The 26,003-nt window shown below is 41.6% G+C and overlaps 1 protein-coding gene across 3 annotated transcripts in view; it reads right to left on the bottom strand.

Annotated features, from left to right (window-relative positions):
- Positions 1–5,341: 5,341 nt before the first annotated feature.
- SBF2 (SET binding factor 2) overlaps positions 5,342–26,003 on the bottom strand; it is a 919,918-nt gene continuing 899,256 nt past the window's right edge. For all 3 annotated transcript variants that reach the window (XM_030200990.1, XM_030200991.1, XM_030200992.1), the window contains 6 exons: positions 24,112–24,345; positions 23,518–23,622; positions 20,985–21,163; positions 19,903–19,990; positions 18,575–18,706; positions 5,342–7,568 (listed from right to left, as the gene is read on the bottom strand). In XM_030200990.1, coding sequence (XP_030056850.1) covers positions 7,470–7,568; positions 18,575–18,706; positions 19,903–19,990; positions 20,985–21,163; positions 23,518–23,622; positions 24,112–24,345 — 837 coding nt within the window. In that variant the 3' untranslated portion in view covers positions 5,342–7,469. The remainder of the gene's footprint in view (positions 7,569–18,574; positions 18,707–19,902; positions 19,991–20,984; positions 21,164–23,517; positions 23,623–24,111; positions 24,346–26,003) is intronic.

Raw genomic sequence — 26,003 nt, 5'->3', positions numbered from 1 at the left:
AAGCCACGCCGGCCACACCCCCGTACAGCCCTCCGCCTCCGATTGGAGAAGGACATCCAAATGGGCGGGCCTGAGCCGAGATTGGGTGGGCCTGGGCCCACCCAGGCCCACCCGTAGCTACGCCCCTGCAACAGCTACGTAGCAATGAAACTCATCTTCAGTAACTCCGGCTGGGATGTTAATAACCTGTTCATCTGACGCGTTTGCAACAGCTGCATCTGTTTCGTCCCTCTCCACATCCTTAACAAAGCTTGCCCGCTTGTAGCAGTTCACAATGGTTGCCTGTGTAACATGATTCCAGGCTTCTTTCTGCATATGTAGGGAATCCAACAGTGATAGATTATGAGCCACTTCAACAGCACATTTATCCTTGGCAGTCTGGCCATCCATAACGCTCATCAGACGACATAGCACAGGAGCCCGATCATGTTGTTTGAAATTGGCTATTATGCCCTGATCCATAGGTTGGATCAGAGAGGTAGTATTTGGTGGCAGGAAGACCACCTCGACGTTAGACAGCCTGACATCATCCCTGTGTGCAGCACAATTATCACAAAGCAACAAAATCTCACGCTTTCCCCAGTCATCCATGAATTTGCGTTAGCCTCGTATGACACAGGAAGTCGCTTAACTTTCTTGAAGCAATGGGGCTGTTTGCTCTTTCCAATGACGAGGGGTTCCAATTTCTCACTCCCATTCATATTGCAGCAAGGAGGATTGTCAGTCGGTCCTTCAATGTTTTAACCTCCAGTAATTTCGGCATGTTTGAATGAAAGTGTTCCATCAGAATCGCTCGCCAGTAGAGACCGTTTTTGGTCAGCATTGAAAATGTCACGAGGTGCAAAACGTCGTTCAAGATGGTAGGAAGAACTGAAACAACCCAATTTTCAGCACCAAAGTCATCAGCGTCTTGTTTTTCACCATGCTGTTTCTTGAATTTTATGTTGTTCTTCTCCTTCCATCTTTCCAACCATCCAACAGTGGCTTTGAATTCAGTTAGTCCAAGACTTTCAGCTAGCTGGTTAGCTTTCTCCATAAGCAGTGGACTACTGACAGGAAACTATTTGCTCCTGACTCGAGAAAACCACCGAAGAAGAGCATCTTCTACCTCCTCAGCCTTTCCCGCCCATTTTCATTTCCATTGTGGATTTGTATTGTTTTGCCAGTCTTTCAGAAGGCTGGTCTTTCTGCTTCAAGACACGTGAAATTTGACTGGGATTGACACCATATTCTTTAGCAACAGATGCTTGACTTTTTGTTTTCTAATTTTTTAAGAACTTCTATTCGTTCAGCCAGTGTTAAAGACTTACAGTTGCGCAACGACGATGACCCCAGTGTACACTCTAACAACATTCTTTTGCTTATTCTGCCTGTGGCAGTTAAAGGGGTGGTAAATTTGAAATCTTGTTGGTTGTCACGTGCCAATTACATAAGTACATAAGTACTGCCACGCTGGGAAAAGACCAAAGGCCCATCAAGCCCAGCACTCTGTCTCCAACAGCAGGCAATCCAGGCGCCAAGAACCTGGCAAAAACCCAAAATTTAATAACGATCAATGGACTTTTCCTTCAGGAATCTGTCCAGACTCCCTTTAAACTCAGCAAGGCCAGCTGCCGTCACTACCTTCTCCGGCAATGAGTTTCAGAGTCTAACCACACGCTGAGTAAAGAAAAACTTTCTCCAATTTGTTTTATTCCGTGCGCGCGCTTATGCGGAGTCTTTCCTGCAGAGGAGTGGTCTTAAATCATGCGTATAAGTGAATCTTGCACTTATCAGTGGTGTGCTAAACTGGTTTGTCCCCATAGAAATTGATGGTGCCAAAAACGGGACCAAAGTACGGTATGCAGTTAAACAGAGCATGCACTTATCTGACGTGCACTTAAATGGAGTGCACTGTATATGCAAATGAATATGCTAATATGGAGAAAGGAAGGGAGAAAGAGCTGGCTTTTTCGGGAATAACCATAATGAATATGTATGAGATCTCTCATACATATTCATTATGGTTATTCCCAAAAAAGCCAGCTTTTTCTCCCTTCCTTCCTTCTTTCCTTTTTATCCAGAACTCCCTCTTCCTCTCCAGTAGTATTTCCTCACTCCCTTTCCCATACCATGCCAGTGTAGACCTTAGAAAATGCATAAGCTCTATATGTAGATCCTTCAAGAGGTAGTGTGTCATGATTTAGACTCTACACCCTCTGATGTTTTGGTGCCACCTCAGTAAGGCCAACACACAATCTCTCCACTGCAAAACACTATACACAAACTTGTGCAAAAACACACTTATAGCCTTACCAAACCATAAAAGCACTAATTCCAAGGACAGGATGAGCTACAACCTTATGTGTGGAAAGGCAGCACTGTAATTACACCGGGCTCTAAAACACTAGTACACTACCTAGTGACAAAAAACAAAACAAAACGAAAAGGGCTGCAAATAATACATACTAGCAGAATACTGCACCTTGATCACACATGAAAAACACATGACACAACAGATATGACACAAGGAACTAGAAATTAAAAAAAAAATATGAAGGCAAAATACTGAACTGGAAAGTTACCTCAAGAAGTCACTCAGCATGCAGCACTACTAGAAAAATTGAAACTTACATGCAAAACGTCACAGATGCACATTTCCAAAAGCTGACATATTCCAATTAATAAATTCTGAATAAAATACTTTTTTTCTACCTTTGTTGTCTGATCATTTAGTTTTTCTATTCACTTTGGTCCCAGTGTCTTCTGTTTTGTGCAGTGTTTTCTTTCCATTTGATATTTTTTCTCTCACCATGTCCACCATCCTCCTGTGTCTTTATGTGTCCTGTCTACCATTTGTAGCCCTGCCACCATCCTTCCTCCAGTTTCAGAATCTGCCCTCAAATTGTTCCGATCTAGCCCTTAAAATCAGCAGTTTCCCCTCCATCCATATCCAGCATTTCTCCTCACTCCCCTCTCCTCCATCCATGTGCATCTACTTCCTCTGCCTTCCCTCCCCTCCATCCATGTCTAGTATTTCTCCTCTCTCCCTTCCTCTCCATCCGTGTGCATCTCCTTCCTTCCCTCCATCCTTGTCCAACATTTCTCCTCTCTTCCTTGCCCTCCACTCCATTCATGTCCAGCATTTCGCCTCTCTTCCCTCCCCTCCATCCATGTGCATCTCCTTCCTGACTTCCTTCGCCTCCATCCATCCATGTCCAGCAACTCTCCATTCTCCCGTCCTCTCCTCCATCCATCCGTATCCAGCAAATTTCCTCTCTCCCCCTGCTCCCTCCATTCATCCATCCATGTCCAGCATTTCTCCTCTCTCTCCCCCCATTCATCCATCCATGTCTAGCATTTTTCCTCTCTCCCCCTCCCCTGCCCCCATTCATTCATCCATGTCCAGCAATGCTCCTCTCTCCCCTGCCCTTTCCTCCACCCATTTCCAGCAACTCTCCATTCTCCCCTGCCCTCTCCTCCATCCATATTCAGCAAATTTGCTCTCTCCCCTGTCCCCTCCATTCATCCATCCATGTCCAGCATTTCTCCTCTCTCCCCTGCCCTGCCCTCCTGTTCAGCAATCTCCTCTTTCCCCCAGCCCTCTTCTCCATGTCCAGCAATCTCTTCTTTCCCCCTGCCTTCCTCTCCATGTCCAGCGATCTCTTCTCTCCTCCCTTCCTTCCCATCCATATCCAGCAATTTTCCCTGCACTCCCTCAGCTGCCCGCCAGCCCTCCTCTCTGTTCCTTCCTGCCCCCCCCCCACATTTAATCCTTTTACTTTTAGGGCGCAGTGACAGCAGTGAAGAAGTATAACACAGCGGGCTCGCCTCCAGCTTCTCCGTTCCCTCACACAGTGTCCCGCCTTTCTTCAATGATGTATTTCCTGTTTCTGCAAGGGCCAGGACACTGTGTGAGGGAATGGAGAAGCTGGAGGCGAGCCCGCTGTGTTGTCTTCTTCACTGCCATCGCTGCGGACTGAAAGTAAAAGGGTTAAACGTGCGGGGGAGGGGGGAAGAAAACGGAGAGGAAGGCTGTCGGTCGGGAAGCTGAAGGTGGAAAGGAGGGACCGTCTGAGAGCTGCCTGCTGCCTTGCGCTGGCCCTGCATTTTGCCCCCACAAACTTCACCCATGCATTCAACCTTACTCTCTGTTTTCTATCTTTTAACCAGTTTTTAATCCACAATAGGCCACTATCTCCTATCCCATGACTCTGCAATTTCCTCCGGAGTCTTTCATGAGCTACTTTGTCAAATGCCTTTTGAAAATCCAGATACACAATATCAACCAGCTCACCTTTGTTTGTTCATCCCATCAAAGAAATGTAATAGATCAGTGAGGCAAGATTTCCCTTCACAGTCAATGGTGCTGAGTCACCTAGACTATTGCAATGCACTGTACGCTGGTTGTAAAGAGCAAATTATCAAGAAACTTCAAACAGCCCAGAACACTGCAGCCAGACTCATATTTGGGAAAACAAAATATGAAAGTGCTAAACCCCTAGGAGAAAAGTTACACTGGCTTCCACTTAAAGAACGTATCGCGTTCAAGGTCTGCACATTAGTTCATAAAATCATTCACGGAGATGCCCCGGCTTACATGTTAGACCTGGTCGACTTACCACCCAGGAACGCTAAAAGATCATCCCGCACATTCCTCAACCTTTACTTCCCCAGCTGTAAAGGACTAAAATACAGTCTAACACATGCATCCAGCTTTTCCTATATGAGTACGCAGCTGTGGAATGCACTGCCACTTAACCTAAAAACTATTTACGAACTAATTAACTTCCGTAAATCTTTGAAGACCTATCTCTTCAACAAGGCATACCACAATGATCAATAATTGTAATTGTAACATATCACCACTTCACCTATATTCTGAATTGTTTTCTTCCAATATCTGTTTGCTTAATTGCTTAACTCTACTATGCCATCTATGTTCTCTATGTAACACCAATTTGATACCTTTCACTCTATAATGGCGACTGCCATAACGAAACATTGTAAGCCACATTGAGCCTGCAAATAGGGGGAAAATGTGGGATACAAATACAACAAATAAAAAAAAATCCATGTTTGCTTTGTCTCATTAATCCATACTTTTGAATATTCGCTGTAATTTTGTTCTATAATTTGTTCTAATTTTGTTTTATAATAGTCTCTACCATTTTGCCTGACACCGTCAGACTCACCGGTCTATAATTTCCCGGATCACCTCTAGAACCTTTTTAAAAAATTGGCATTACATTAGCCACCCTCCAATCTTCCAGTACCATGCTTGATTTTAAAGATAAATTACATATTACTAACAATAGTTCCACACGTAACTGGGTCCACCAATGTCACACAACATATTTCCATTTTTTGAAAATATTTTATTTATGGTAAGATACATTCCTCGAGTTACATTTATTACAAGATAGCATACACAGGTCATATAACAAACACATACACTTGTGAAATAAGTTACAAAATGTAAGCATAGTGTTGTGTATACATCTTCAAAGTAGTCTACATAACAGTAGGATCAGTTTAAGCAATAAGTACATGAAAAACATACTTCATATACAACGAAAAATAACAAGGTGCAAAAAGCCCTTTCCACAGGTAAAGATGTAGAAATGGAGAAAATTCTTCAGTCCATCTTTATTACAGAATCCAAATGATGGTGTTTCTTTTCCATTTAAAGACAGTGTTTTGTTTAAACTACAACTGGACTTTTTTCAGGCATAAACCATTCAACTTAACTTATATACATGAAGTCAGATTAGCTTTTCAAATTAAATTACAAGAAGTTATCTTAAAGTATAAAAAAAGCATATATATATATATATATACATATATATACATACACAGTACAATTTTTAACATTAGATGTGGGACATACAGTATTAACATTTCCAAACATAATGTATTCAATGTCTGACAACTCCAGTTAATATGTACTTGTTCCTAAAACTTCTATTAAACTTTGGCTATAGACAACATCTTTAAAGACTTAAGTCAACCACATAACCAAATCTAATAAAAAATATATATATAAAAAACATTCTTACAATTTTATGTGCAAAAGCTTTTTAAGTATCAAAATTACCTCACACATCAAATTCTGTACATACTTCATATAGTGGAGCTGCTTGGGCCCTGGGAATGTACTGTAAATTAAACATTTAAGTGCAAATGCTCATATTACTGTTTAGTGCATTTATATTTTTGCCTTAGTCACTCCTTTACATAGAACAGAACAGCAGCTTAAGTATAAAACTGTCATGCTCCTCACAGAACTACTTCTACCACAAACATCTCTAATTATAGTGTTCGCTTACAAAATTGATGCCCACAGTGGTTTTTAAGTTGGGTGGAATCCTGTGTCATTTACAGGTGCGTTGGTGTCTGCTTGTGCTTGCTACAATAGCAACTACATGAATTACTTTTCAAAGTCTCATTTGTATTCACGATGGAAAAATAATTACTGTTAAAAACACATGTCACATCTCTAGTCTGGTTCCAAGATTATTCTTAGAAGAGTAATCCATTCATATGCTAACAGAAATGTAGCTGGTTTCCCTTTTTCTCAATAGCAAGTACACCACTGGAAAATCCTTCACTAGGGTATATAGAATGTCGAGAAGAATTTATTCTAAAGCACCATTTCTTCTATTTAAGGGTTAAAAAAATCACTCTAGTTTTGTTTAAAACTACAGTTCTGCACCAAGCCAATGCACTTGCAGTGGATAAAGGTTTTTTTTTTTTTTTTTGAAAGGTAGTTGCCACATGACAAATGTCACTCAAAAACAGAAGTTTCTTGGAATGCTTATGAGATCCTGCTTATTTAACTGTTAGGTCATGTCTACTGAGGTTACTGGTTACAATAAACTCTGTTCATATTCACATAAGGTAAAGTAAAAGATTGATGATTAAAAAAAAAAGTTCAAGCTTTATCCTTCCTTGCACAGAAGGCATCTGCCTGGGACGTTCCTATTATTGAATGGTGAGCACTCTTGAGATTTGCATTCCATTTTGCTGATGTTTAGTGAAGACCTTGCTTGACCAGAAATAGCCCTGGTTGAAGTAGAGTCCTGTTCCATCACAGTTTATGTAGTGAAAGGAACAGAGTGGAGTGTAGACACCATACACGCTGTGAAGATGCTCTTAGCAGTGGTGAGTAATGTCTGGTTATGGAAGCCCGTATGCCAGCTAGTGCAAGATCATGACATTCCTTTAGCTCAGAAATAGGAATGGCAGGCAAAATCTCATCTGTATTTCAGCCATTCTATAAACTGCAAAATGAAGTAACATTCTATGAAGGCTATGGCCACAGATTTTAAATGGATATGGTTTCAAAGAAAACAGTAAAAATATCCCTCAGAAAGGGGATGTTGCCTCTCTGGAATGGCACATCTTACTGTAATAACTAAGCAGTTTTCCCCATAAGTCAGGATGCCAAAGGCACATCTCTTGGCTTCAGCTGGACTTGGTCTTCGTATTTAAGCATCAGAAATACAATTCTGAATCTTATCCATCCACTGCTGAGCACTTTGTGCATCCTGAGCACAGAAGTTATAGACACGTTTACCGGTTTTAACCTATAAAGTAAAAAAAAAAAATTAACAAAAACTTCATTGCTTAAACCACAACATATAGGCAGATAAAGCCATGGAACAGTTTAATGGTTAACATCTGTCCTAAGGTTTTTATTGTCAATATCCTATATAATAATTTGCACCTCCAACATTCTACGTCTGGATGGCTGGGTTTGTAACATCCATTCCCACTCACTGCCCTGCCCTCGCGTCAAAATGTAATGACGTCAGAGGGCGGAACAATGAGGGGGAAGGCAACGCTGGAGGCGAGATGATGTCAGGAGGAGAGAATTGCGGGACATCGAGGGGAGGGAGGGAGGGAGGAAGGGGAGGGCAGGGCAGAGGAGAATTGATGGACATGGATGGGATGAGAGGACAGTCATAGATGCCCTGTATAAGAGGCTTGCCCAACCGTGACCTTCCTCTGGCTGCTGCCCCCCCCCCCCCCCCGAAACGCAGGGCTGCCTGGCGCAGCAGAGCTGCAGCCAGGCAGCTCTCGGATGGCTCCTCCACTCTTTCCCGCCCTCAGCTCTCCATTCCTCTCCCCCTTGCGCGTGTTTAACCCTTTTCCCTTTTACTCTCAGGCGCAGCGACGGCAGTGAAGAGGACAACACAGCTTCTCCCTTCCCTTATACAGTGTCCTGCCTTCTGCGATGATGCATTTCCTGTTTCCGCGAGGGCGGGACACTGCGTATGGGAAGGGAGAAGCTGTGTTGTCCTCTTCAATGCCGCTGCTGTGCCTGAAAGTAAAAAGGTTAAACACGTGGAGGGGGGGGGGGGAGGGCGGGGGAGAAGAGATCGCTGGACAGGAGAGGAGGGGAGGGCAGGGGGAGAGAAGAGATCGCTGCACAGGAGGAGAGGGCAGGGGAGAGAGGAGAATTGCTGGACATGGATGGAGGGGGCAGGGGAGAGAGCAAATTTGCTGGATATGGATGGATGGAGGAGAGGGCAGGGGAGAATGTAGAGTTGCTGGACATGGATAGATGGAGGAGAGGGCAGGGGAGAGAGGAGAATTGCTGGACATGGATGGATGAATGGGGGCAGGGGAGAGAGGAAATTTGCTGGATATGGGTGGATGGAGGAGAGGGCAGGGGAGAAGGGAGAGTTGCTGGACATGGATGGATGGAGGGGAGGGAAGTCAGGAAGGAGATGCACATGGATGGAGGGGAGGGAAGAGGATAAATGCTGGACATGGATTGAGGGGACGGAAGAGAGGAGAAATGCTGGATATGGATGGAGACTGCGTACTCTTTGTCTTTTAAAAAATACTATAAATAAAAATCACAAAAAAAGAAAGATTAAAACAAAAAAATAGATAAAACAGTTCGTATCTCATAACCCTGGAGCATATTACTCATTATACACCCTTCCCAATTATTACTTATCATGATAGAACATTTCTCCTAACGGTTCCCTTAAAAACATAATCGCCATTACATGATAACCTTGCTAGCGCCCGTTTCATTTGTGTGAGAAACGGGCCTTTTTTATTAGTCTACCATAAGTATCAATCAAAGTCCTTACTCTTCTCACTCTCCAAAACTTCTTCTTTTTTTTATATTTTATAAGTTTACAATCTCTTACATTCATTTAAACATAAATGCAATGATATAAAGATTAATTCAAAGAATCTTATCCCTTAACAAGGTTTAGGAAAATACTCTTCTAACTTAGTCCACAATAGAAATAATAATAATGAGGCAAGATACAAGAATTTTTTTCCTTTTCTTTTTTACAAGAAATTTTCATATACTCCCAGAACAACACCTAAAGAGAAAAAACAAAACAAAACCCTGAACGGATCGAAAAGACACACCCCAAGAGCGGGAAAAGCACCAAACGCCCGCAGCCAATTTTACCAGCATATATTAACCTGTTTGAACATTCTGGGTAGATCCCCTTCCCTCTTCTTTAATTTTTATAAAATCCTGCATTTTCCTCGGGTCAAAAAATACATAATTTATTGAATTTAAAGATACCAAACATCTGCATGAGTATTTTAATACATATAGACCACCTAGAGCGAGTATTCTTGGTTTTAAACCCATGAATTTGCGTCTTCTTTTTTGTGTATCTTTATTTAAGTCAGGAAATATTTGAATCTTGTCTCCAAGGAAAGTTGCATTCATATGTTTAAAATATACTCAGAAAATATTGTTTCTGTCCGGTTCCAATGCAAACGTAACCTAGAGAGTTGTTCATTCTGTTATTACCTCCAAAGAACTTTCCAGGAACGCAGTTAAGTTTAAATCAGGATGAGGTTCCAAGGTTGGATTTCTAATTCCAAATATATAATAGGCTCTAACAATAGGTGGAAATCCATCACTCGGAATTCTTAGTACTTCTCCAAAGTATTTTTTCAACATATGAATAGCAGGAATCAAAGGTGATTTTGGAAAGTTTAGAAATCTTAAATTATTCCTCCTCCCCTGATTATCTAGGTATTCCAACTTCTTGGCTATAACATTCCTTTCCTTAACAACATTACCTGTTAAACTTTGAAATTTTTGTAGTTCTCCTTCTAATAATTCAATTTTTTCCTCTTGTGTTTGAATTTTCCCAGTCAGAACTTGTTGAGATTGTTTCAAAACAGATATTTCTTCCTTGTATATATTAACTACCTGAAGAAGGGAAGAGTTTACTCCTTGAATGGCATCCTACAGGGCTTCCAATGTTACTACAACTGGTTTCTTAATTCCTCCATTTTCAATTGAAGCAGCTCCCAGGTTAAGAGAAAGTATGGGGTTATTCACCCTCAAACTCCCTAATGTCATCACTCCTGGAGTCGAGGTAGTGGAAGGACCTCCTCCAGCTGCTTCAGAAATCAATTCCACATCGGGCGATTCAAGTTGCTACTCTCCTGCCGTCTCAAAACTGCTTCCAGGCTGTGGAGGCTCTGTGCTCATAGGCGAACTAAGTGAGGCCGCCTCTATGCTGTGATCCCCCTGCAATAAGGGGGATCCAATCGAAGCAGGCGTCCATGCTTCTAGTGTCTGAATGCCAAACATCTCGAGGGTCGTCTGTCGTGCAGCGGGACTTCCACCAGGGTCCGATGAGGTATTCACCCTGGTTTTCCCTTTCCTTTTCCCCATGAAAAAATCCGGGGAAAAACACTGCCAACTCAAACACACTCAAGGGATTCAGGAACTCAGACACATACAACTGCTCGCACTGCCCTCTCCAAAATCTTAACTATGTGTACACTGTGCAGAAGGAAAGACTTCAGATGTTATAAATTCCTGTAATCTGTTTTCACGGACGTCTTGGTCTTTCTTAATGGTGCTGAGCTTGATATTTTCAAATTAGTAGCAATCGTACTTAGCTTTAAAATAGAGACTTGCATGGGAACAGGGTTCCCATGAGGACAGAAGCCGTTCCTGCAGGGATCCCATGGGGATGGAAACAATTCCTGTGGGGTTCCCGTGGGGATGGAAACAATTCCTGGGGGGGGGGGGGGGGTGTCCCGTGGAAGTGTACGCTGCACTTCTGCTAGCCTCTCACCTATCAAGTACCAAGTTCTTTGAGTGCTGTCTCCTCCTCCTCCTTGCTTTAACAGCACAGATGCGAAAAATCTCTATTAAGGAGGTGGTAGAGACAAAAATGGTGAAGGAATTCAAAAAGTCGTGGGATGAACACAGAGGATCTTGCATTACAAAATGGAAGTTATACAGAACCTAAACTTAAATGGCTGCATGTGTGTGGATGTATCGAGTGATACTTAGATGGCGACTCTGGCTGTGATGAACTAGGGCCGATACCGGGCAGACTTGTAATGCCTGTGTCTCATATATGGCAATCTGGTTTAGGATGGGCTGGAAAGAGCTTAGACAGCAAATTTAGTGGCTGGAACATGAGGACAGTGTTGAATAGACTTTTACGGTCTGTGTTCCACACTTGAGAAGACGAACAGGCTGGAGTGGGCTTCGATGACAACTCCAGCAGTTGGAACATAAGGATAGGGCCGGGCGGACTTCTATGGTCTATGTCTCAGAAACGCTAAAGAAAGACCATAATCAAGTATATAATATAATGTTCATTGTTGATTTAATAATGAATTGATAATGAGTGTGACTACTGGGCAGATTGGATGGACCATTCAGGTTTTTATCTGCTGTCACTTACTATGTTATTGTTAATCATCTCTGCACCCGAGCTGATGCGCAGACCTCAGCTCTGACACAGGCACAAGCATCAGATGTCACTTGACCTACTTTCGAGTGCATGTGGCGACCTCTTAGCACATAGCGCCAGTGAATCAGATGCAAGTCTTACATGTGCACACCAGACTGTTCCAAGTTCCAACTTCTGATCCTTCCTTGCCTGCAGTGCTGTGGCTCGAACCCGGAGACAGAGAGCCGACCAGAATCTTTTTTTATGTACCATTAAATTCTTGCGGGACTGAGTGGGGGATGGGCAGTGGTGTGCTGGAGCGGGCTCTCAAGAGCTCGTGAGAGCCGTTTGTTAAGTTTTTAAGAATTTTGGGAGCCGGTTGTTAAAGTAGGCCTCCCCATGGCTATTCTGACTCCCAAAATGTAGGCTTGGGCCCCCTCCTGAATTCTCTTTTACTTTGCTGGCAGTGAGGCTGGCCCCACCAGCCAAGTAAATAGACTGCTTCTGCTCCCTGCTCCTTGTTTCTGACTCTGAGCATTAGGCTGGGACTTTTCATGCAAGCGCAATAAGGTTCCATCATGCTGCTCAGAGCCAGAAACAAGCAGCAGAGAATGGTGGCAGTCCATTTATTGGCTGGTGGGGCTCGGCAAAGGTATGCCTAGCGTGCCCGCACAAGGGAAGGGAGAGGCATGAATTCCCCCCTCCCCCCAAATTTCAGGGCCGGCTATGTCCGGAGAGAGAGCCTGTTGTTAAAAATTTACCAGCACACCCCTGGGGATGGGTTAAAGTCTTGCGGGGATGGGTAAGATTTCTGTCTCCGTGCAACTCTGTACTTTAAAACCGGCTCTATTTGCTCTACAGCACTTCTCTGTTTCATTGCTTGTAACTTCGTCAGGAGCTGCCAGTTTTTGCTACCGCTCCACTACTGCATGGTACTGGTGGAAATAAGGTGCACTGCAATAAGTTAAATACAGAATGAACACTGAGTTCCACAACTGTTCTAGGTCATGGTTACTCCTCCCCTCCCCCTTTGTCAAAATGTATTAGACTACTTGGGGTAACTGGACAATGTCAGTTGATTTAAAAGGGGGGGGGGGGGCACCCTGATCTCATAAGCTGTGTTCCATCAGAAACTTGGTTAAAAACACAATTACCCATTATTTAAAAACCTTTGTTGAAATTTGAAATATTAAACCTTTGTTGCTAAGTATCACGGATCTTCAGTATATCCAAGCAGCATTCCTGCATAGCATCTGAGGGTGTTTTTTTTTCCTCAGTGTTTTGGGACGTACCTGGTTTGATGTGAGAGAAAAAAAAAAGAAATTTGAAATGTGTTTCTAATGCAAACAAGCAATCAATCATAAATACATAAGTCTGTTGTCATCCTGGGCCCCGCCGGCATTGTCCGCCTCCAGCTGCTGTTGTCTGCCTCTGGTGACCACTACCACTCTCCTGGCCGCATATTGCTGTTTCGCCTGCGCTTACTGGGTATTGCTACAGCTCCCAATTGTGGATCGCCTTGCCGTGAACTGTTCGAACCACTCTGGGCCATCTCCGCATCTGGATTTCCTCCGTCCATCTTAGTCTCTCTTCCATAGTAACATAGTAGATGACGGCAGAAAAAGACCTGCACGATCCATCCAGTCTGCCCAACAAGACAACTCATGTGTGCTACTTTTGTGTATACCCTACTTTGATTTTCTACCTGTGCTCTTCAGGGCACAGACCGTATAAGTCTGCCCAGCACTAGCCCCGCCTCCCAACCACCGGCTCTGGCATAGACCGTATAAGTCTGCCCAGCACTATCCCCGCCTCCCACCACCGGCTCTGGCACAGACCATATAAGTCTGCCCAGCGCTATCCCTGCCTCCCAACCTCCAGTCCCGCCTCCCACCACTGGCTCTGGCACAGACCGTATAAGTCTGCCCCGCACTATCCCCGCCTCCCACTACCGGCTCTGCTATCCAATCTCGGTTAAGCTCCTGAGGATCCTTTCCTTCTAAACAGGATTCCTTTATGTTTATCCCACGCATGTTTGAATTCCGTTACCGTTTTCCTCTCCACCACCTCCCGCGGGAGGGCATTCCAAGCATCCACCACTCTCTCCGTGAAGAAATACTTCCTGACATTTTTCTTGAGTCTGCCCCCCTTCAATCTCATTTCATGTCCTCTCGTTCTACCGCCTTCATATCTCCGGAAAAGGTTCGTTTGCGGATTAATACCTTTCAAATACCTTTTTCCTTCTTACCCTGTTCCTTCCCCCCTATCCAATGTAATTGATTAATCTGTACATTGTAAGCCACTTTGATTCTGCTTTATGTGGAAAATAGTGGGGTATAAATGTTCATAAATAAATAAGTATTGCCAACCTGGGAAAGACCAAAGGTCCATCGAGCCCAGCATCCTGTTTCCAACAGTGGCCAATCCAGGTCACAAAATACCCGGCAAGATCCCAAAAATGTACAAAACATTTTATACTGCTTATCCCAGAAATAGTAGATTTTCCCCAAGTCCATTTAATAACGGTCTATGGACTTTTCTTTTAGGAAGCCGTCCAAACCTTTTTTTAACTCCACTAAGCTAACCACCTTTACCACATTCTCTGACAACGAATTCCAGAGTTTAATTACACATTGAGTGAAGAAACATTTTCTCCAATTCATTTTAAATGTACTACATTGTAGCTTCATCGCATGCCCCCTAGCCGCTTTAGCCTTTCCTCATAGGGAAGTCGTCCCATCCCCTTTATCATTTTTGTCGTCCTTCTCTGCACCTTTTCTAATTCCACTATATCTTTTTTGAGATGCGGCGACCAGAAATGAACACAATATTCGAGGTGCGGTCGCACCATGGAGTGATACAAAGGCATTATAACTTCCTCATTTTTGTTTTCCATTCCTTTCCTAATAATACCTAACATTCTATTTGCTTTCTTAGCCGCAGCAGCACACTGAGCAGAAGGTTTCAACGTATCATCAACGACGACACCTAGATCCCTTTCTTGGTCCGTGACTCCTAACGTGGAACCTTGCAAGACGTAGCTATAATTCGGGTTCCTCTTTCCCACATGCATCATTTTGCACTTGCTCACATTAAATGTCATCTGCCATTTAGATGCCCAGTCTCCCAGTCTCGTAAGGTTCGCTTGTAATTTTTCACCATCCTCCGGCGATTTAACGACTTTGAATAACTCTGTGTCATCAGCAAATTTAATTACCTCACTAGTTACTCCCATCTCTAGGTCATTTATAAATAAGTTAAAAAGCAGCGGTCCCAGCACAGACCCCTGGGGAACCCGACTAACTACCCTTCTCCATTGAGAATACTGACCATTTAACCCTACTCTCTGTTTTCTATCTTTTAACCAGTTTTTAATCCACAATCAATCAATATAAGCTTGTTGAATTTCATTATTCTATTTGGTTTCCATATCTCTGCAACTTGGTGGTTAATTTTACTCCAAGGAAGTACAGACAAATGTTCTACTTAAGTCCATCAGGTATTCTGAGGTTTCACCATAACTAGAAATCAGGTCCCACCTGCTCCTTCCTTCCCTTAAGTCCTGTATGTTATGGCTTTAGAAGAAGAATTTTTAGAAGTCTAAAAGATGTAAAAATGAGAAGCCCTAGCAGAAATGCAGGCACTCATATCGCCAAAAGTCAAGGAGGCCAGGTGTACATGCAACGGCTACACTGGTGTTATTGGCAATTTAAGGCTCGATATTCAGCCAGTGGCAGTCAATATTTCTTGTTGACCTCTGACAGCTAAATTCGATTCAGATGTTCAGGGATGGGCCCTATCTGAGCACTGGCTCCAAAGGCAGTGTTTGATAAAGTCATAAGGGTGAAATGCTGCTAGGCCTAGCCAGAGGGCCCTTTCCTGGATAATAAGCGGCTATTTATTTTGATGAAGTTGCTTTGAAACTGAAGGTTTGAAACCAAAGATTCTAAAGAAAGCAAACTGTAAGAATTGCTAGGTTTTCCTTACAGCTCTTGGTATGAGTCTATGGACATTACAGCCAGAGCTAAATGACTCAGCAGTGTACAAAGGGGCAACTGCTGCAGTTTTGTGGGACTCCTGTTGCATTCTAACTGGAAGCTTATGTTTGATGCCTGCAATCCTGAACAACAGAAAAACCCAGAGTGGATGGAAGATGGTTCTCCCAGTAGAGTGGTAATGTTGTTTAAATATTTGTTTACTTTATTCTGGGAATTCTTGGGAGTGGGTATATATGCCCCAACAGCCAAGCAAGTCTGTAACCCCAGATGAAAAGTTTTTGCTCAAGTAGAGTTCCATCTGCTGAAAATTGAAGTTAGTTGTATATGAGGACAGATGGGAAGTGGTTCAGTCAGCCCTAGGGGAGCAGGGACTGTTTGTTTGGCTTTTTATTTCTTATTTTTGAACTTCAAACTAGTAAAAAGCAGCTGGGAGCTATGCCCTGCTACAGTTGAGCTGGCCAGTCTGAACTCTAGAGAAGGACCAGTTATCCTGCCACTAACTTTGAAAGCTGTTGCCTGCTGTTATAGCATAAAAGTCGGAGAAGTTATATAAAGACTGACTGTAAATAAAATTGACTTCCAATCTGCCTCAGAGTGTGTGTCTCCCCAGATCCTGTGCCTGGCTTGGAGTGGCAGCCTATTCACCAGGAAGGGGCAACATCGGTCATTGCCACTTCTTTTTTCATCACTGGCAATGAATAAATTCCAGGTCTGCTCCGGCACTGAACCAGATAATGCTACTGAATATCTGGTCAAGTGCTCCTGAATATCTGCTCTAGTGCCAGCCAGCCCGGTAAAATATCAGCCCTTTAGATTGTTTCAGCACTTTGTGGGTAGGCATAGGAAGGGTGGGTGCTGGAGACTTGCAACCGAGCCACAGAAATCACTTTAAGTGATGGCTGCTGGAGGGAAGTAAGTGCGCATCCTATCTGCTTTTCTATCCAAGATGGTGGAATACAAGGAGAAAGGCAAAACTATTGTCCTGGATGGCTGATAGCTGAGATATATCCTTAGCAGTATAGACAAAATAACAGAGCGTGCTGCTGCTATCCATTATGTAAATCCTAGAATGCTTCAGCATAATAGTCTGAAATAGAATAGGACTGGCAGAAATTATCTCGAGGCTTTGGCCTGATACTGTAGAAAGGACACAAGCCATCTGTGGTAAAACATCAAACCATTCAACGCCAAAGCAAGTGGGACATTGGGGTATGTTACCACAGATAATAAAGTTTGCCCCTGTTGCATAATATATATTTAAGCAATTACTGTGTCACACAGAATAATTAAATCTGTGATTAGATCACACTAGTGCAAGTCTTAGGCTTGTCTCTTCCAGCTAAGTTACACAGCGCAAGATTTCTATTTTTATACTTCCCCCATTATTCCCAGATGTCATCCTGGTCTGTTGGAATGTCAAAGGCTCCAGCCTGGTTCTTAAACATCCCGGGGGTATCTGGAAACGAACCTTGAGATTTCTACAGCTTGAAAGAATGCATGTTTAAAGTCAGTCTCTCTGTTTTTTAATTATCATTTTTTTGCAGGAGCTGTGGTCTCTGTCTTGCTAGGAATATTCTCTTTTAACATTTCAGCCACTGGATTTCTTATTTGCACGTGCTGTGCACAGCAGAACTCTATCTAATTTTTTGTAGGTCTGTTTGGAAACTGTCGCCCTTAATGCAGGGTGAGGGGTACTAATATGATTATAAATTTGACTTTGTAATTTCTTCATAGTATTATAATTCCAACCCTAAATATCAGATGCTCAGTGTAGACTAAGTATAAATGAGGCAAGCAACACTTTTCTAAGGCACCTTGGATTGCAGAACAGTTTTCTGTCTTCCAGCAGGAGTACATTTTCTTATTTATTGGAATTTATCAACCACCTTTATGAAGAAATTCATTCAAGGCAGTGATATGAGGATCATTTTTAAAATCCTGAATTTGCAAAAAAGCAAGTGTTTCTTGGACCTGTATTTGGATTGTAGATTTAATTACCCTCCTTTTCCAAATCCAGGCCCAAGGTGAATTACATTTTAATAACACATTTACAATCGCAGTTGTATCTGAGGCAATGGAAGGTGAAGTGATTTGCCCAAGGTCACAAGGTGTGTCTGATTTGAATCTCGACTTCCCTGGTTCTCAGCCTGCTGCTCTAACCATTAGGCTACTTCTCCACTTCACTTTTGCACTGATTTTAATAGATTGGTGAAGCTGTATTAATATGTTATAGTATGTAACATGATTTTTTAAAATCCTTATTGTATACACTTTATAATCTGTGGTATAGGTACATTCTTTTTTTTTTTTTTACTGGCTTGCTTCAAATTTCTGTGCATGTTAAGCTACTTGGATGTCTTTTTATCTTGTTAAATAAAACCAATGCTGTTTTAATTATGCTTACAAACAAGAAATCCCTGGCTTGTTCCTCTTCTGAAGGTATTCTCTTATCTAAAGAAACTAGGCTATGCTCCAAATATCCAACAGGTTATAACTTAAAAAAAAAGTTTCACTCTTCTAAGAGATGTACCCATGTATAGTCAAAGGAGCTAACCCATTTGAGTGGTCTGGTCTGGTAGCAGGACTGTGGAGGCACTGGAAAACCAGACCAGGCCGATTCTGATAGGCTACATGACATTTAGCATGCACTAAATCCGTTAGCACACCTTAGTAAAAGTACACCTAAAAAGATCCCATATACTCATTACTTCCACAGATACAATATATGAAAGAGGACTGCTGCTAGGATGCACAAGGTTCTTCACCTCTGGAACCAAAATGGCATTATGCAGGAATAACGAGGCAGACTGCATATATGTTTGGTCTTTTTTTCTTCCATCATCTACCATGCTACTACATATTTAAAGAAGAAATCAAAGAATTAACATATTTTTTACTTACATCAAAAAAAGCTTTTTCGCTTGCATGCTTTGGTGCGCCGATGGTTGATGCTGCAGGCATGACTGTTTCTACCTCTGCAAGGTCAATGTACCCCTTACAGCTGGTGTCCTCACCTGAGTCGTAGTACCTCAGCTAGAACAGGAAGGAATGAGAATCTAGCTATGAACTGCAGCACATGAATGCAACTGTGTGGGTACAGTAATCTCTGAAGATTCCTAGAAAGTATTAGTTTTGATTTCTTTCTTTACCAGGGGCAAACATTACATGATGCAATGGAATGAGGCAGACTCAATGAGAGAGGGTGTTGAAGCTTATCCTAGAAGCTAATGGAAGCTAGGCCTTCCTAAAAAAAATCAAAATATATGACGGTAGTGTTATATACATGGCTTTTTTGAGGGGGTACTTGGACGTACTGAGTACCGGCACCTTTTCCATTGTCTGCTAAAATTGACCCATGGACCCCAAGTTTTAATGAAAGAGCTCAGGATCTACACACCAATTCTGCCCTGTCATAGATTCTGTGACTGGTTGCAGGGGGCCTGGCTATTGTGGGGTGGGTCCCTCAGGTGATCACCCCACCTCTGAAGGGTGGCCTAGCATTTGAGTACTGGCACCTTTTTCGCTAGAAAAACACACACTGGTTATATAATTAACTTGTATGTTATTGACTGCTGAGGTTGATGGCTTGATATTTTTCTAAAAAAATCTATTTCCCATTGCCAACATTACTCTCACTCAGCATGCTATAACTAGGAAATCTTGCCAAATACATTATTTGTAGGTATGTGAGATGCTTCTATCCAAACAATTTACAGAGTTTGAGGGATAAGTCATTAAATAATTATGCTATTTTTTAAACTTTTGATTTGATCATAAGAGAGGAGAATGGTGAAAAGGAGGAGGATGAAAATTTGCAGCAGAGATGCAGATGTAGAAGGCTGGCAAGAGAAACAGTGAGATGGGTTTAACTCAAAATAAAGAGGAGGAGAGTGTATGGGATGGAGAGGATATACATCAACAAGGTGAAGAAAAGGCATCTGAATGTAAAATTGAAGATAGGCACTATACTGTTCAAGGAGAAAGGAGTAAAATGCGCATTCAAACACATTGTGAGATGGAAGAAAGAGTACACATATTGCAAACATACAATACTTGCTTATTTATTGTTCAGATAAGGTGGTATAGTTAATATTTTATAAATACAGACAAAACATACTAACAGTCAGAATTGCTACTGAAGTCCTATTTGCCATATTGATGTATTTTTCTACTTTAGCAGATCTCCTAAATACCATGTGCATGACCATCAGCCATTCTGGAAGCCTCACCTGATGTTTTGTTACATCCAGTACAAACCAACGAGGCTTCCAACCTTTCAGCAAAGCTCCTCTTTTGTAAAGAATACCTTCAAAAGACCTGAAAGAAATGGTAGTACAATGTACTTCTGTTCATGATAGCAATCGGACGTTTAGTATTCCCAAAGTGGACGATAAATCCTGATGCATCATGTGTACTTTCCTTAAAGGCACAGAATAAATCCACCTCTATAGTCATATGGCTTTATTTATATTTATTTATTTTGCTGCATTTATATCCCACATTTTCCCACCTATTTGCAGGCTCAATGTGGCTTACAATATAATACAACTACAATCACATTGATGGAATAGAGAATCAGAGTATATATAACAGATAAGGTGCATAGGAATATTATGGCAATCATATTAACGGAGAAGAATTTCAGAATTATATGTCACCTGTAATGATAATGTTGTGTCTATGAAGATTTTTTATATGCTGGTTTCACTTAAAGTTAGATATATTTCTAGTAGAAAAAGTTTGATAACGTCAGTGAAAAAAAATATTCATATCAAACTAATAAAACATGACTGGAGACACTGTGGATATTTTGGTGAAAAGCAAATAAACCCAACTTCATGGGTGTTTAACCCAGCCACTACTGATACTATTCTACTATATCCAGAGCTTCCAAGCAGGACTTTCTGCCTGGAGGCCAAAAAAAGTTGTAGTATTTGGGAGATGGGCATTTGTGTTGGCAAACCAATGGGCAAAGAGGAGGGTGATAATGAAGACTGTGGTTGCTTGCTCTGCCTCTTGCACACACAGAATACAATTTTTGAAGCTGCAATGAAATCTTTTATTTCTTGCTGAACGTCTTCTGAGTATCTGTTTTACAATGGTTTCTATTTGGGTGCCTTTTTTTGAAGGGGTGGGTGACAGAGAGTTGAGCCCTGGGTATACCACAGGGATGTTATGCATCTGCATAAGGTTTGGCTTGTAGAACATCTACAATGAACATTATATATTTGTGGCAATCTTGAAAACCCAGATTTATTCATAGCCCTTCAGGATTTTCACACCTCTGATATAAAGAGAGGTTGCAATTTACCTGTTCTCATCATTCTTTGATGTAAAATGATTGTACAGTGTCGCTGATCTTCTGTCTACACCATTGGATGGTGAGGCATTTGTAAGTTGTTCTTCGCCTAGTCCACTGTCTGGCAAATGCACCATGGACTGTTTCTGATAGGATGGCAGATTGGCAGACATCAACCCAGACAGATTTCTCTAATAATTAAAAGGGAAATACAACGATCAAACATAATTTACCTTTAACCCAGTTTGCTGGTCATTTGAAGCATCTTCTAATTTGAGATTTTAATTCATCGTAGCTCATAAGGAATGTGGAGCCATATTGGGCTTCATTTGCATAAATTATTAGAGGTTGTAAAGCAGGGCCATGTGTGAAAAATACTGTCAGTCCAAAAGGTAGGGCTGGCCCTGTTTTCATTATACCACCTCAGCTTGACTACTCTACCAGGTACATCCATTGAGAGATGAGGAAGACTACTTATTGAACAGCAGTCACTTGTGCAGCAGTATTGCAGAACTGACACTGGAGTGAAGGAGCAGCCTAATGGTTAGTGCAGTGGGCTGAGAACCTGGCCTGGGGACTTGGATTCAATTTCCACTGAAGCTCCTTATGACCCTGGGCAAGTCACATAACCCTTTCCCTTTATTACCCCAGGTACAACGTCCCCCCCCCCCCCCCAAAAAAAAAAAAAAACCAAAACCAAAATCAAAACAAAAGATTGTGAGCCCAGTAGGGACAGAGAAAGTACCTGCATAGAATATGGGTATACCACTTTGGTATATCAAGTCCCTGACCCATGACATTGAACTGTTTTAATAATTATGGTCTCAGAATCTAGACTTTATATAGGAAGAGGAGGTAGAGCCTTGAGGTAGAATATTTAAAGGAATAACCACAAAACATTTTAGGAACTGAGTCCCCAAGCCCACTTATCTTCACCCTAGGCAAATGACTATCTTGCTTGCACTGTTAGCTAATAGTGGTAATTATAATGCTTGTTTTTCTGTTTGACAATATAACTGCAACTGCTTTCTGGCATGTTCCTGAAATATTAAAAAAATTCATCTAAAGATCATCACGATCCTGCTTGTACCACTGGCAGCATAAAAATCCAAAGTATAGCCATAGTAAGAGTGCTGCAAAATTCTTGTGGCTGGTACTGGTCCCGGACACTGATTGGACAAAAAAAAAAAAAGAGGTTGTAGTGCCAGCTCAAGGCGTGGGCTAAGGGATTAAGGATGGCCTTGCATCTGTAGGGCCCCAGTAAGATGATATTCTTTCCATACAATAAAACTAGTGGTTAGAGCAGCAGGTTGACTAAACCAGGGAAGCCAGGGTTCAAATCCCACTGATGCTCCTTGTAACATAGTAACATAGTAGATGACGGCAGAAAAAGACCTGCACGGTTCATCCAGTCTGTCCAACAAGATAAACTCATATGTGCTACTTTTTGTGTATACCCTACTTTGATTTGTACCTGTCCTCTTCAGGGCACAGACCGTATAAGTCTGCCCAGTACTATCTCCGCCTCCCAACCACCAGCCCTGCCTCCCACCACTGGCTCTGGCACAGACCGTATAAGTCTGCCCAGCACTATCCCCGCCTCCCAACCACCAGCCCCGCCTCCCACCACCGGCTCTGGCTCAGACCCTATAAGTCTGCTCAGCACTATCCCCGACTCCCAACCACCAGCCCCGCCTCCCACCACCGGCTCTAGGCAACTCACTATACCCTCCACTGCTTCAGGTACAAACTTAGAAGACAATTTTCAAAGGCAGTTAATTATTTATTGTTGGTCACTGCTGCTGAAAATTACTCCCCTAGATTGTGAGCTCTCCAGGAACTAACTATATTATTAACATTTAATTTTAAGACAAACAAGGTAGCAACAGAAAATAATAGTCAAGTGGAAACAGACAGATTCTCACTGCTAATTTACTGCATATGCTCCATATGTGGATGTGCACTTTTTTGTCCAACTGAAAACTTTGGCTAAGGTGGAGAGGAGATAGCTGCAATGGCCTGTATAGTTTCTCATATCCCCCATATTCCTAGCAAAGAGGAAGTTGAGAATAGGTGCAGTTTGTGATGGGGTTGGACATGGGGGGGAGGGGGGGAGGAGTGGCACAGGTGCTAATGTTGAATTTGTCCCTTCTCCCTCCCCTTCTCCAATACAGCTGCCTTGCCCTTTGCCTTCCAAAGCAAGCAGGCAAACTAGACCAGTGTGGTTGAGTATTGGTGAAGGGGCACAACTACTGCATAGGGTGTTCAGCAGAGTCATGGAGATGGGAAGATCATGGCAGCTCTCATGAGCTTCCTGCTGCTATGACTTCACTTCCTGTGGTTTCTAAGCTTTGCTGCAATGTTATCACAAATTAGGATGATGAAAACTATTGGATAGTTCTGAGGTGTTTACAAGATTAGTGACCTGTAACGAGAACCTGAATTTGCTTTAATCTGTTCCACTGCCGATTTACTGTGTTATCATGAAGTTTTTCTTCCTTTTTGGCTTAATTCATGAGCTTACAAGGTGTCTTCTGCTACTTACATTTTCTTGTCTTCTGTTTTCCTTAAGATTCCCTTTTGACCTTTCCCACAACAGCTGCCACCTCTCAGGAGTCTGACTTAATTTGTTCTCCAATCTTTCAATTTCCTGTAGGCAATACAAACATTTGTTTCTTGGAGACGAAGTGTTCCGATTCAGAGCATCTTACACACAAACTTCTCATTACCACCTGCTGCAGCGGAAACAATGTACTGTATGAAAATGATAAGGGTTGAATGTTTTCCAGTGCTGAAAAACATGGGAGTCATGCGGACATTAGCAATGTGCAGGGCCAACATTAACATTCACTGTCCTTTTACAAGTCAAGCTAACAAACTGTAATAAGAGAAGGAAATGTATTAGAGAAACTTATTTGTTTTGGAGGAGAAAATTAAGTATAATATGCCATGGTTGTAGAACAAAGAATCTGACTTTTAGAGTTAAATTCTAGATTAGATTATTTCCTCCCAATAAGCAACATTTAAAGAAAACACAATAAAACCCCAAACTCCTCATAACTGTATAACATGTTCTACTGGTGCCTTAGGACATACAGGAGGTACTGGATGGCATCTCTTTGTTTACATCGGTACTCACATTCAAGAGGCTGGTGATTGCATCAGGCTGTACTTTGCTGATCTCATCATAACATGGCCACACTATTTTCCTTTTACTTTGTGGCACTGTGTCCTCAGCCTGATCAGCCTTGTCTGTGCTACTGAATCTTGCAGAAGTCATTACCCAGTCATAGGAGGGGCCTGTTGCAAGGGTCTCTTCCATGTAGTAGTCCCACTTCCTTAGGTTTGATATATTTGCACTTGGCTTTAGTGCCTGGTTTTAAATTAAAAAAAAAAAAAAAACAACTTGCAAATCTATATTGTAGATTTTAAATTTTGAAACAACTGTTATTTTTAGTTCAAAATATTTTATTTAATCTATCAAACATGATACAAAGCAAATTACAAGTTATTTAAACCAATAATATGTGAATGTAATACACATTTCCCATTACAAAATAATATTGCATGCATCAGTATCTTTTTGCACTACTAAGAAAAAACCATAACAAAACAAAAATACAGCTGGATCCCAAATTTTATAAACATTGATATCCTACCACATTTGTTTTGCAACCACTGCTTCATATTAAATGTATTACACACCATATTCTACTGCGTCTTCCTATAACTACACTGTGCCCGGAAAAAAGTGAACCCCCTAAACATTTTGAAATAACAAACTTGCACCGAATTAATTCATTTCAAACAATGTTCTATGGTTTTGTTGAAATCCACTTTAATATTACTAAGATATCAAATTTTAAACAACACTACCCAAAAGTAAGAGTTTCTAACACTGTTAATGCCAACCTGAACAGTCCGAATGTTTAAATCTGATCTTTTAGCACCATATCATTTTTCAACTCTGAGTATTTTAATTAAAACTCAATCTTCTTTTGACAACATTTTATTTATTAACGTGCCACGACATTACAGATGACATCAGTGAGTAAGTCTGTCATGTCAGAAACTGAGATTTGTGATAGCAGTTTGTAAAAATTAAAAATCTCTTTAATGGGACACAGGATTCCTATGTAATTTGATGTCAGTGACACAAATAGATGTCACTTTGTGCATCTAAAATTTATGTTTAAAATGTTTTACTGATGACTATACATTAGATTGAAAAATAAACAGTTAAAAGAAACCACAACATTCGTCATCTTTGTTTTATGTATATAAGTACATAAGTATTGCCATGCCGGGACAGACCGAAGGTCCATCAAGCCCAGCATCCTGTTTCCAACAATGGCCAATCCAGGCCACAAGTACCTAGCAAGATCCCAAAACAGTACAATACATTTTATGCTGCTTATTCTAGAAATAAGAAGTGGATGTTTCCCAAGTTCTTTTTAATAATGGTCTATGGACTTTTCCTTTAGGAAGCCATCTAAACCTTTTTTAAGCCCCACTAAGCTAAACACTTTTACTAAATTCTCTGGCAACGAATTCCAGAGTTTAATTACATGTTGAGTGAAGAAATATTTTCTCCAATTCGTTTTAAATGTACTACCTTGTAGCTTCATTGTGTGCCCCCTAGTCCTAGTATTTTTGGAAAGAGTAAACAATCAATACACGTCTACCCGTTCCACTCCACTCATTATTTTACAGACCGAAGGTCCATCAAGCCCAGTATCCTGTTTTCAACAGTGGCCAGTCCAGGTCACAAGTACCTGGCAAGATCCCTCTTCTTGAAGAGGGTCATTTTAAACAGGGTGCCATGCCTAGGCTGTGAAGGCACACAGGTACTTATGCTGTCCCTGCTTTACAAAGGCAATCAAATAACAGATCTTTCACCCAAACTCTTAGAAATGAAGGCTGGATTATTATCAGAAGGTGAGCAAAGTGTTTAAATCTCACACTTATGGTGTTCACTACAATTCTTCATAAATCCAATTTTTTAAACAATAGTTTTTTCCATTTTTAAAA

Source organism: Microcaecilia unicolor, chromosome 4 (assembly GCF_901765095.1).
Source record: "Microcaecilia unicolor chromosome 4, aMicUni1.1, whole genome shotgun sequence".
NCBI classification, from domain to species: domain Eukaryota; kingdom Metazoa; phylum Chordata; class Amphibia; order Gymnophiona; family Siphonopidae; genus Microcaecilia; species Microcaecilia unicolor.
This window is presented reverse-complemented; position numbering and strand designations above follow the sequence as displayed.